Source organism: Taudactylus pleione, unplaced genomic scaffold (assembly GCF_031769625.1).
Source record: "Taudactylus pleione unplaced genomic scaffold, aTauple2 ptg000055l, whole genome shotgun sequence".
Lineage (NCBI taxonomy): Eukaryota > Metazoa > Chordata > Amphibia > Anura > Myobatrachidae > Taudactylus > Taudactylus pleione.
Window position 1 is genome coordinate 14,703,646 of NW_028284457.1, and position 13,398 is coordinate 14,717,043.

The 13,398-nt window shown below is 43.3% G+C and overlaps 1 protein-coding gene across 1 annotated transcript; it reads right to left on the bottom strand.

Annotated features, from left to right (window-relative positions):
* Nucleotides 1-2,535: 2,535 nt before the first annotated feature.
* LOC148535192 (uncharacterized) lies at nt 2,536-5,148 on the bottom strand. Its single transcript, XM_088464483.1, has 2 exons — nt 4,731-5,148; nt 2,536-3,312 (listed from the first exon to the last, which is right to left on the bottom strand). The coding sequence occupies exon 2, from the start codon at nt 3,142-3,144 to the stop codon at nt 2,536-2,538; it is 609 nt and encodes a 202-aa protein (XP_088320609.1). The 5' UTR covers nt 3,145-3,312; nt 4,731-5,148.
* Nucleotides 5,149-13,398: the final 8,250 nt, after the last annotated feature.

Sequence of the window (13,398 nt, forward strand, 5' to 3'; positions counted from 1 at the left end):
CTGTATCTCCTTCGTGTTTTGGATCTGGTTTTGCCAAAACCGCCCTTGCGTGCTTTAGTTTTGGTTTTGGATGTTTTTTTTTTCAGAAAAATTATAAAAACAGCTGAAATCACATAATTTGGGCCTGTTTTTGTTCCTACAGTATTATTAACCTCAATAACATTAATTTCCAGGCAGTTTTGACCACCTCACAGCTCACAATGTTGTTTTAATCCAGTTTAGGCCAAAAGGTTGCACCAAGCTAGCTGGCTGACTAAGCTAAGTGACAGCAGTGGGCGTCACAGTGAGTGCAGTGGCAGACAGTATGGCAGTTTAATAAACTGATCAAAAAATGGGGTGTTTGCGTTGTGACTAATATAGCTGCTCAAATATGTATACAAATAAAGGGGTTAAAATTAAGTGCTTGGTTTTGTGTTGAATAATAAACAAACAAACATGATAACATAAAACATAATGTTTATAGTCTTAATAGACTTTGTTAAGAAGTGGAAGTATAGCGGTGCTTTCCCGCATAGTCCGCAAAGCAATAGTCCGTTGTTCGGGCCCTATCTGTCCCTACTATACCTTCAGGATCCCGGAGGACTCGTGGCCTTTTTCCAGCTGAGCGGCGGTCTTCTTCCGGGTACACGTGTGGCGCTCTGATGTGACATCAGCTGCCAGACGCGATGTGGACTTAGCGGTGGGATATACTCTTGTTGTTGCTCCACTGGCTCTCAGTACTCCAACGCGTTTAGGACCTCAAAGGGTCCTTTTTCATGGATAAACTACTAATACACACTATAAGGGAATTGCATATAAAAACATTATTTTAAAAAAATAGCATTTAAATTTTAATAAACATCCATATTATTTTACATAACATTGCTTTTCTTGTATTTTTAATATATTCTTATTAATAAGTGAAGCGCCAGGGGTAAATGTTTTTGTTCTTTATTAATAGCTTCAAATTAGGGAAGGTGAATCCCTATCAACCTCAAGGCCAGCATCTCTTATAGATTATATAAGTTTAGCGCAGCCTTCACACATTTGTTTCTTGCACACTAAGGGTACAGCCTGCAGCATCATAATACTTGTGTTATGGATACACACTTGGGTACAACCTGAGGCGTCACAGTACTTGTGTTATGGATACACACTATGGTATGGCCTGAGGCTTCACAGTACTTGTGTTATGGATAAACACTGGTGTACGGCCTGCAGTGTCACAGTACTTGTATGGATACACCGGAGTACGGCCTGCAGCGTCACAGTACTTGTGTGTTATGGATACACACTAAGGGTATGGCCTGCGGTGTCACAGTACTTCTGTTATGGATACACATTAAGGGCACGACCTGCAGTATCACAGTACTTGTGTTATGGATACACATTAAGGGTACGGCCTGAAGCGTCACAGTATTAGTGTTATGGATACACACTAAAGGCCCCCATACACCTACGCGATTTTGGCACGATTACACGATTTTTGACTCGCCGTACGATCGAACTTGTAAGAAACGCGTGTATTTTTACTATGAAATGATACGATGCGCGCTCCCGTTGTTCGTATAGTCGTCTCCTCTGATCATATGTGCAGCACATCTTGCCCGTCGTATCTGTATGAGGATCGTGCCTTGTTTTACAGCATCCGACGAATCTTGTGTTCGAACGTCCGAATCCGGGACTTGACTGACAAGATCCTGTGTACGCCCACTGCAGACAAAAAGCCCGAATGGAGAGGAGCAGCATTGAATCAGGAGAGAAGATTTTGCAGGTATGTCTATATATATATATAGAAGCCCACTGGCCAGCAATGTTTTTATTGAAGCATAGCGGATGTATTTCCCTGCACAGGCTTGTGTGTTTACCCAGCAATGGCCACACCCTGTTTGCCCATCCCTGCTCCATGCCCACCATCTACCTATTGTGCCCCCCACAATGGCCACTGGCCAACATCAATGTTTATGCATAGTGCCCATCCCTGCTCTATGTCCATCTATGTGCCTAGCAAAGACCTTTGTTTTTTGATGACCATCGCTCAATCAAGCCTTAACCAGCTATGTTTCCCAAATGTAATAATGTTACGTACATTTTTTTAAATTTAATTTGGATAGATGTTTACCCACATACATCAAGGGATTTAAAAATGTGATCCTCCACCTGTTGTGGAACTACACATCCCAGCATGCCCTGGCCTTATTTTGAAATTACAGCATGTTAAAAAACTGTGCCAGGGCATCCTGGATTTTGTACTTCCACAGGAGCTAGAAGGCCATTGTTTTAAAGACCCCGGCCATAAACAATTATGCACAATTAATAACATATTTAAAGAAACTTCACAATGAATATGTCCTTTACATTATTGTATTTCTTTTCTCCATAGAAATGTCTCTGGATCGTGAACCAGATTTCATCACTGGCTTTATAGAGCTATACCGCCAACATGACTGTCTTTGGCGTACAAAGTCCAAATGGCTGAGACAGAGGACTGCAGCGTGCTGGAAGAGGATGTTAGTGGTTCCTTGGAGTCATCCATGGTAAGTTTTTTATAAATTATTAAATTGACTGTTCTTGCCATGACACTGCACCCTCCCCATTAAAATAGACCATATATTCTTCTCTGACCTTTTTGGCCAGAGTCGAACCTGTTTCCATAACCACTGGGACTGCCACAGAGGAGAATGGAACAACCGCTTCCGGATGATCGGGGTCTTCAACTGAAGGTGTCTCCAATGACCTTTGCTGAGTGGCTTTCTTGTGCATGAAGTTGTGCAGGATACAGCAAGCCATGACCACCCAGTCACTCTTCTCCACTTTTAAATTTATTGGGGTATGCAAAATCCAGAATCGGTTGCTCAAGATTCCAAAGGCATTCACCACAATTTGCCTTGCACCTGATAGGCGGTAATTGAACACCCGCTTATCATGGTCCAAGGCCCTCTGTGGAAATGGCTTCATTAAATGTTCATGAAGGGCGAAAGCCTCGTCAGCCACAAAGACAAAATTGAGGCCATGTTTTGTTGCCTCTCTGGACGGCAAATATAGGGTGTCAGTGGTGAGCCTCTCGTAGAATGACGTCTTCTGAAAGGAGCCTCCGTCAGAAGAACGCCCATTCTTACCCACATCTATAAACACAAACTCGTAATTTGCGTTCACCACAGCCATCAGAACTATACTAAAGTAGCCCTTATAATTATAGTAATAGGATCCACTGTTCGCAGGTTGGTTAATCCTTATATGCTTGCCGTCGATTGCTCCGCCGCAGTTAGGGAAGTGCCAATGGCTCTCAAACTCCTCCCCAATGGCAAGCCACTCTTCTGTTGTTGTTGGGAACTGTGAAATAAATTTGAAATTACATTAAACGCTTATTTTTTTATTGTTTTCTATTTTTAAACAGACATCCAAAAACTCAAGCACAGATATGACAAGTACACCGGACCTACAAAGAGAAGTTCATCCAATTGACATTACAACCACCACAACACTGATTTCCAAAAACCAAAAGAGGAAAAACAAAAATGCAGCAAGGGAAGAAGACCCACTACTTCTACAGGCCAGACAGGCCTTATTGAAGCCACCCGATCAATTTGACAACTTTGCGGCCTATGTCAGTGCAGCAGTCCAAGAAATGGCCCATGAGCAACGGATTCAATTTGAAAGACTGACATCGGACCTTATTTTTAAAGCAAGGCAATGTCTACTGATGTCAGAAAGTTACATCATTAGTCCACCAGTCGTTCCAAACACCAGTACCTACTATTCCAGACAAACATACCATCCACCAACGGTAAACTACCCACCCTACAAGCCAGAAACCCCACCTACCACCACCTACCAAACTCTGCATCCACCTACCTCTTTCTACCCAAATCCAAACCAACCATCCTCTTCCTACCTTCCTCCACCACCCCCCACCTACCATCCTGGCCCAGCAAACACCTCCTCCAGCCAAAAAACTCAGCCCCCCCAAGAACCTCCTCCTACCAACCTATTCCTTCTCCCCCCCACCTACCATCCTGGCCCAGCAAACACCTCCTCCAGCAAAACAACTCAGCCCACCCAAGCACCTCCTCCTACCAACCTATTCCTCCACCTCCCCCCCATCTACCATCCTGGCCCAGTAAACACCTCCTCCAGCCAAACAAATCAGCCCTCCGAAGCACCTCAACCTACCATCCTACACCGCCAAACTTCTCATACGAAGATATAAATCCAACAGCAACATCATACCAAACGTCTTCTAGCCCACCCTCTCCACCAAATTTATTTGCACTATTACGTGAAGATAATGATGAAAATGATATTTTATAACAATTGATAGGTCTTTGACCAAACCGTTTTTTAAAATTTTTAAAGTTGCACACTCCCTTGTAAGTATGGTGCGGAATGCAGCATGGTGTTTGGGCCCTAGACTCTCAGGCGGCTTGGAACACATGCTGGAAGTGCTTGACAGTGGGGCCGGGACCACTCATTTTGCACTTTCAGTATGTGTTTGCGCCCCTGGATTCTGGGGCACAAACACCAAAACTCATTCCGCAACATACTTACCAGGGTTTGGGTAAATTGCTGATAATTTTAACATTTTACCCATGTTTATATCAACATATATAGATATTTATATTTATACATTTCGCATAAGAGATTGTTATTATGCTAATTTAAGTCGCAATGAAAAAAATACAAAAAGTATTAATAAAAAATTTCTGTTATTTAAAAAAAAAGAAAATGGCGGTCTGTGTGTTTTAACTTACCTTACAGTAACGGAACTGCAGCACCTTGACAGTAGCCTTGCACGACTCTGGGATAATGCGTTAATAAAGCTTGAGCCGAGATGCGGGTCCCAAACTTTAGGTCCTCAAGGGAGCGTCCCGTAGCCAGGTACCTCAGCGTAGCTACGAGCCTCTCCTCGACCATGATGGCCATCCGAAATTTGGTGTCCTGCTTCCGGATATAGGGGGTCACCAGAAGCAGCAATTCCTGAAAGGTGGGTTCATCCATCCTCAGGAAGTTGCGGAAGTCGTCCGGATTGTTCTCCCTCATCTCCATCAGCATGGGCATGTAGGATCGACTCTCCCTCTCCAGCAGCCAATCCTTGGTCCAGCAGGACCTCAGCCTCCTCCTATGCTGGGCCCTCTCCCTCTCCTCACTCAACTTGACCACAGCATAGGACAGCAGTGCTCTATAACGGCAGAGATCCATCACCACAAAAATGCAGAAAACAGACCAACCACTGTAAATAGATCAAGAAGCACTTTGTAAAGCCAGGCAATACAAAGCAATGCACAGTAGCTAGCAATGTGGAGCATTCAGCAGGGTAAAAACCAAGCCTCACTAATCACAGAGCAAACAGGAGTGCACAGAGCTGAAGAGTCAGGCTGTTTTTATAACCCCCAGTTAATCACAGCCCTCAATTTAAATTTATACCCAATCGATTGCATGATCGCATGGTTTTTGAGGTGTACACGATCACGCGATTACACGATCCGTTGTATAGTGACGCAATGATCTTACGATTGAATGCATGAAAAACGTGTGTAAAAATAGCATCAAAACGGAACGACTTTACTTGTGTTGATTGAAGGGAAATCATATGATGAATCGGATTTTATGTGAATCTTTTAGGTGTATGGGCCCTATAAGGGTACAGCATGTAACGTTACAGTACTTGTGTGTTAGGGTTACACACTGGGATACGGCCTGCATCACAGTACTTGTATGTATACACTGGGGTACAGCCTGCAGCATCACAGTACTTGTACAGATACACTGGGGTACAGCCTGCAGCTTCACAGTACATGTATGGTACACTAGGGTAGGGCCTGCAACGTTACAGTATGTGTTATGGATACACACTGGGGTATGGTCTGCAGCATCACAGTACTTGTATGGATATACTGGAGTATGGCTTGCAACATCACAGTACTTGTGTGTTAGGGATACACACTGGGGTACGGCCTGCAGCTTCACAGTATATGTATGGATACACTAGGGTATGGCCTGCAGCATCACAGTACTTGTATAGATACACTGGGGTATGGCCTGTAGTGTCACAGTACTTGTATGGATACACTGGGGTACGGCCTGCGGCGTCACAGTACTTGTATGGATACACTGGGGTATGGTCTGCAGCATCACAGCACTTGTGTGTTAAGGATACATTGAATATAATATATGATTTAAACTTATTAATATATATATATATATATACACACAGTCAGGTGCATAAATATTGGGACATTGACAGAATTTTCATATTTTGGCCTCTATTCACCACCACAATGGCTTTGAAATGAAACAAACATTAGCTTTAACTGCAGACTTTCATATTTAATTTGCGGGTAATTACATCCAAATCAGGTGAACGGTGTAGGAATTACAACGGTTTCTATATGTGCCTCCCACTTTTTAAGAGGCCAAAAGTAATGGGTCTATCAACTCAAAAGCTATTTCATGGACAGGTGTGGGCTATTCCCTCGTTATTTCATTATCAATTAAGCAGGTAAAAGGTCTGGAGTTGATTCTAGGTGTGACATTTGCATTTGGAATCAGTTGCTGTCAACTCTCAATATGAGATCCAAAGAGCTGTCACTATCAGTGAAGCAAGCCATCATTAGGCTGAAAAATCAAAACAAACCCATCAGAGAGATAGCAAAAACATTAGGTGTGGCCAAATCAACTGTTTGGAACATTCTTAAAAAGAAAGAATGCACCGGAGAGCTCAGCAACACCAAAAGACCCGGAAGACCACGGAAAACAACTGTGGTGGATAACAGAAGAATTATATCCCTGGTGAAGAAAAACCCCTTCACAACAGTTGGCCAAATCAAGAACACTCTCCAGGAGGTAGGTGTACATGTGTCAAAGTCAACAATCAAGAGAAGACTTCACAAGAGTGAATATATAGGAGATGTAAACCATTGATGTAAACCATTGGTCAGCCACAAAAACAGGAAGACATTACAGTTCTGGAACAACATCCTATGGACAGATGAGACAAAGATCAACTTGTACCAGAGTGATGGGAAGAGCAGAGTATGGAGAAGGAAAGGAACTGCTCATGATCCAAAACATACCACCTCATCAGTGAAGCATGGTGGTGGTAGTGTCATGGCGTGGGCATGTATGGCTGCCAATGGAACTGGTTCCCTTGTATTTATTGATGATGTGACTGCTGACAAAAGCAGCAGAATGAAGTCTGAAGTGTTTCGGGCAATATTATATGCTCATATTCAGTCAAATGCTTCAAAACTCATTGGACGGCGCTTCACAGTGCAGATGGACAATGACCCGAAGCATACTGCATAAGCAAAGAGTTTTTTAAGGCTAAAAAGTGGAATGTTATACAATGGCCAAGTCAATCCCCTGACCTGAATCCGATTGAGCATGCATTTCACTTGATGAAGACAAAACTGAAGGGAAAATGCCCCAAGAACAAGCAGGAACTGAAGACATTTGCAGTAGAGGCCTGGCAGAGCATCACCAGGGATGAAACCCAGCGTCTGGTGATGTCTATGCATTCCAGACTTCAGGCTGTAATTGCCTGCAAAGGATTTGCAACAAAGTATTAAAAAGTGAAAGTTAGATTTAGGATTGTTTAGTTTTGGCCCCTTAAAAAGTGGGAGGCACATATATAAACCGTTGTAATTCCTACACTGTTCACCTGATTTGGATGTAATTACCCTCAAATTAAATCTGAAAGTCTGCAGTTAAAGCACATCTTGTTTGTTTCATTTCAAAGCCATTGTGGTGGTGAATAGAGGCCAAAATATGAAATTTCTGTCAATGTCCCAATATTTATGCACCTGACTATATATATATATATATATATATATATATATATATAATTGGATCAGTTTTAAATAGTATATAAGTATATATTTGTATGTCTGCCTTTTTACATTTGGAACATGCAGACAATTATTTACCATTAATATTTTTACCCACTATTATTAGCTTGGAGGAATTCATGCTTTTTTATTTATATATTTATATCCTTATTTATATAATTTGCTATTTTTTTTTTTTCATTGACGGGAATCTTCCTTAAACATAGTCATTTAATCTTGATTGGCTATTATGTGTGAATGGGAGGAGTGTAATGAATAAAACTCCTGTGAGCCCAGACATCGTGTTCACTCGATGATTAAGCTAAAGTGAAACGTGCGTCCGAGTGTGTCGGGACGCGTCTCACTGAGAGTGAAAAGTGATAAGAAAGTGATAAGGTGCCAGCCAATCAGCTCCCAACTGTCATCTCACGGGCTTTGTTTGAAAAATGACAGTTGGGAGCTGATTGGCTGGCACCTTATCACTTTCTAATCACTTTTCACTCTGTCTCCTAACACTGCTTAGTAAATAGACCCCTAGTGTTATAAACCTGCCCGCTATCTGTATTACAGTATCATCAGTCCCGTCCAATGCCGCTTATATCAGGCCAAATGTGTTCCGTGGCAGTGACGGACTGAGGTTCAGTTATACTTCAGCAATAGCTGTCATCCCTACTTAATACCGACGGTGTTGGACTGGCAGATGAACTATAATTAAACAGCGACAGCTCCTAGTCACAATGTATGTTCACTGATTACCAGCTTTACCCGATGCTGCCGGTATTAGATTATCAGATGGGCTGAAGCCAATTTAGAACTAAACAGCGACCGCTGAGCACAGCATGTGTCTAATTAACATCAACTGTGTACATTATCAGCTTTCATCAGGTCGAATGTGTGCCCTGACCTAGAAGAGCTGAATTTTGAGTAATATTCAAGTAGCGGTCAATTACAGTGTATATTGGGAGAGTGTTCATTCAGATTAGCGTGCCAAAACACACTTTACTCTTTACCATAAACCGCATCAATTAGTGTAAACCAGCTCTACTCATTATTATATGTCAGAATGATTATACGTTGTTGTTTAGTTAATTGATCTGTGGGACTAATTATATTTACACACACCGATGAGCACCTATATGAATCATTTATATTGACAAACCCGATTAAACTGAATACACATTAGTGTTGCAGGAGAGGAGAAAGCCAATAAACCTGAAAGTAGCTAATTATTAGCTGATGTTATTATACTGTGAGCACAGGCCCTGATTCAGAGCTCTCGCTCTGAATCAGGGCGTCTTTTTTTTTTTTTATGGAGCGGCCTCCTGGCCGCTCACATTGCTGTGGGTTGCCGTGTGAGTGGCCATGATGATGGTCGCGATGGTCAAGACCATCGCGACCATCCGGCTTGCGACGAGACCCTTGTGGTAGGGTCTCGTGGCCGCAAGCCCCAGAGAGCTTTCGGCTCAAACAGAGCCGAAAGATCTCCCACTGATATCACTTGTGATGTTAGTGGGGCTGCCCCCAGACGGTAGGCATTCTCATGGGAACGCCTCCGTCTGGGCAGCCACCCCCCTGGCCCGCCCACCAAAGGGGGCATGCTGTCACTCAACATCGACAGCACGCCCCCTTTGGTGCAAGACCCGGAGCGACGGATTGCCCGTCGTGCGCATGCTCCGTCGTGCGCATGCACTCAGGGCCACCATCGACCCGGTTGTGAGCGCTCAGCGCTTGCGACCGGGTCTGAATCAGGCCCACAGTGTGGAATTGTAACTATATAAGTGCTACTCTTAGTTATTGTAACAATATAACCAACTACATGGATACACTGGGGTATGGCCTGCAGCATCACAGTACTTGTATGGATACACTGGGGTATGACCTGGAGCGTCACAGTACTTGTGTTAGGGATACAGTGTGGTACAGTACAACTTTTTTCAACTTTTCGTAACTTATTAAAACAATATTTAACTTTTTTTTTTTAATTTTTAACACCGGACAGGTGCGTCGGCAGCACTGAAGCAGATGGATATCGGACAGGTGCAGATGGACACCGGACAGGTGAATCGGAAGCACTGGAGCGGATGGACACTGGACCGGTCAGTGGGCAGCACTGGAGCGAAAGGACACCGGACAGGTGCATCAGCAATACTGGAGTGGACGAATACCACAAAGGTGCTTTGGCAACTCTGTAGGGGATGGACACTGGACTGGAGCATCGGCAGCACTGGAGCGGATGGACACAGCACAGCACTGAGCACAGGAGCAGCCAATGGAGTGTATGGACGGAGCACAACACAGCCCCTGGATGGACAGCACAGCCCCTGGATGGACGGTATCTGGTCATTAGATCTACATTGTCTAGATAGACAATGTTTGGGTAGACAATGGATGATAGGACGACATGGACTGAATGTCAACAGGGTCTGAAGGTCGACACACTAAAGGTCGACTAGTAACAAGGTCGACAGTACTAAATGTCGACATGGTCATTAGGTCGACATGCAAATGGTTGCCACATTTTTTTTGTTAGAGTTAGGGTCAGATCTTCCATTGTCTACCCAAAATTGTCTAACTAGACAATGTAGACATAATGATCCACACCCGGATGGACTCATCACAGCCCCTGGATGGACAGAACAGCCCCAGGATGGACTCAGCACAGCCCCTGGACGGACAGCACAGTCCCTGGATAGTACAGCCCCTGGATGGACTCAGCAGAGCCCACAGCTCAGCCACACAGCAGAGTACAGCACAACTGGGGTAAAGCAAATGGCGGCGATCATTGCGGGAAGGAACTTATATGCAATCCAAAGCCGCGAATGATGACATTTAGCCTCATTTTGGGTACCGAGTCTGGTGGGAAACCCCGAGCCGGACTTGGATCCCCCTCAGATCAGGTATGTTCGTTTGGGTCCGGTTCTCAGAGAACCGGACCCACTCACCTCTAACAAAAATATATTTGCACCCACTTTCATGTAAGGGGTACAGATTAATTTCCCCAAAATGTGCTGTACGCTTCGCTGGTTTCACCATGTGCAGTTTTCACACAAATGCATTTCCACGCCTTTTGTAATAGGATAGTGCAAATAATGGGAGCGCGCATAGACAAAAGACGTGAAAATATTGCTCCAAAACACAAATTGTGCGAAAACTTCTCCGACGTTTTCTGCAGCTAATTGGATATGGCCCTAAGCATATCTACATAATAATATTTATCTTTTATTATTATCTTATATTCATATGGTGACAGGCAAATCCATTAGGATACAGTTGCCCGTAAACCCTTTGCCCCCAGCTAACAGCTCAAATTATGACAATAATAGTAGAGGTACTACAGATGCTGTGCCTCCCCAGTGGCAGCAGCCTTATCTAGCAAGCCTTCTGTGTATAGTAAAACAGTTTATTGGAAACCATGTGGTTTGGCAGGCTCTTACAAGCTATTTTTTAAGTACAGTATATGTTGTCTATTGGATGGATACTTAAGCTGGCCACACATCTAAAGATTATCTGTCCAACCAGACAACTAGTTGATTGGTTGGAATGAAAATCTGGTAACGTATGGGAGTAACTGATGATCAGCAATTTGCTCCTGAATGCCAGAAAACAGATGAAAATGGTCTTTCAGACAAGTTTGTTAAATGTTTGACCTAAACAATTTGTTCAAACTACAGTTTTTGTCCATTTTCCGGCGTTTGGGAGCAAATTGCTGATTGTCATTTGCTTTCATGCCTTACCAGATTTTCATTCCAACCAATCAACTAGTTTGCTGGTTGGACAGATAATCTTTAGATGTGTGGCCAGCTTACAGTAAATGTTGTCTATTGGATGGATACTTACACATTGTGTTTTTCATTTCAATACATGATTGTTTTCGTCAAGCGATGCATTTGTGACAATTAATGTTTCCACACAAGTCCCTATCTTTTTGTATATTTCAATGTTTTCATAAATACACTTTGAAGCAATAGGGGGTATATTTACTAAAGTGTGGGTGTATTAAAGTGAGGGTGTTGCCCATAGCAACCAATCAGATCCTACTTATGACTTATCTAGCACCTTCTAGAAGACAATAGCTAGAATCTCATTGGTTGGTATTGGCAACACCTCCACTTCTATAAACCCACAGTTTAGTAAATATACCCTTAGGAGTTATTTTTATATACCTACTGTATGTCGGTAAAAGTTATGTTTTAATACTATAACCCCTTAGAGTGCAATTACAAGCAACTGGTTACTTTTCTGTCTAGTATACACCATTTTGGCAACCGGAAAGTTGTATTTGTTTTTTGCTGATGTAATTTATGCTAATGGTGTAAGCGCATGTTGCATCCACCGCAACATAACCTGTGCACAGTTGGATTCATTACCGATTTATTAATTTCACAACACAAATAGAATAAGTAAAGCATGCTGATATGAGGCACCATAATTGGAGGATGGTGAACAAGAAAACATTTGAGGATAGAATTAAAGCTGTGGTTTCAAAATCAATATTTAAATCACTGTTATTTCACATTTTTATATCTTTACATTTCTCCACCTCTTATTGTTACGTTCTACAAGGAATCATTGTGTAAGACCCCTAAAGTCTTCTGCCAATAACAGCCACCTGCTTTTCCTTTAAAGCTGGTCACACTCACCGGTACTTAGGTGGCTGTCTGGTCTTAAACTTGGAACAGTAGGGGCTTACACGTTGAACCTGATGACAAGATGTTATGCAGCTCCTTGTGGTTTAGATGGCAAGGTATGGCTTTGGAGGCAGTACTCAGCTTAGGAAGCCGAGTTGTGACTTTGAGAGTTGGGCTGCGGCACTGGTGACAAGATGCGGCTTTTGGAGCCGAGGTGCAGCTTGAGAGCTGAGCTGTGACCTTGAGGGCTGAGGTGCGACACTGTGCTGAGGCCTTAAGGGCTGAGTCGAGGTGCAACACTTATGATGAAGTGCGGCCTTTAGGGCCGAGTTGTGGCCTTGAGGGCCGAGGTGCAACCTTGCAGGCCGAGTTGTGGCACTGGAGCCGAGATGAGCTGGAAGAAAACGGAGGATGCTAGGTGGTAATGTTGCAGATGCGTCGGGCCGCAGACAGAGATCGGACTAGAGATGACTGCTGCTTGCTGCAAATGTCTGTTTTACGGCTAGAACACTGTTCTGGATGGTCACAGTAGTGACCGAACTGTACACGATATCAGGCATTACAGCAAAGACAGTAGTCACAGACAAGGCACAGACAGGCAAAAGCTTGATTCCCAGCAGTGTGTGCACCAGCCAGTTGTTTACAACAACAAGCAACCGCAAGCACCATCCCAGTTTGGCTTCTAGGTTGCCCGGCAACAGAGGGAGTAGTCTGGGGCTGTGGCCGGAGAGCAGGGTGTCCTGGAAGAGGAGCAGTAGCTGGGACGTCAGAGAGTAACAAGCCACCACAGCAGCTTGTGTCTCTTATTTTCTTTCTATGACTTTCTCTATCTCTTCATCTTTACATTTCTTTCTCTGTTATTGTGCATTTCTCTATCTCTTCATTTTTACATTTCTTGTTCTCTTTCTATATATTTCTTTATCTCTTCATCTTTAATTTTTTTCTCTTTATATACATTTGCTTAT

Excerpts from the sequence above, each read along its gene's own strand:
- LOC148535192 (XM_088464483.1), bottom strand. The coding sequence starts at position 3,144 with ATGGCTGTGGTGAACGCAAATTACGAGTTTGTGTTTATAGATGTGGGT.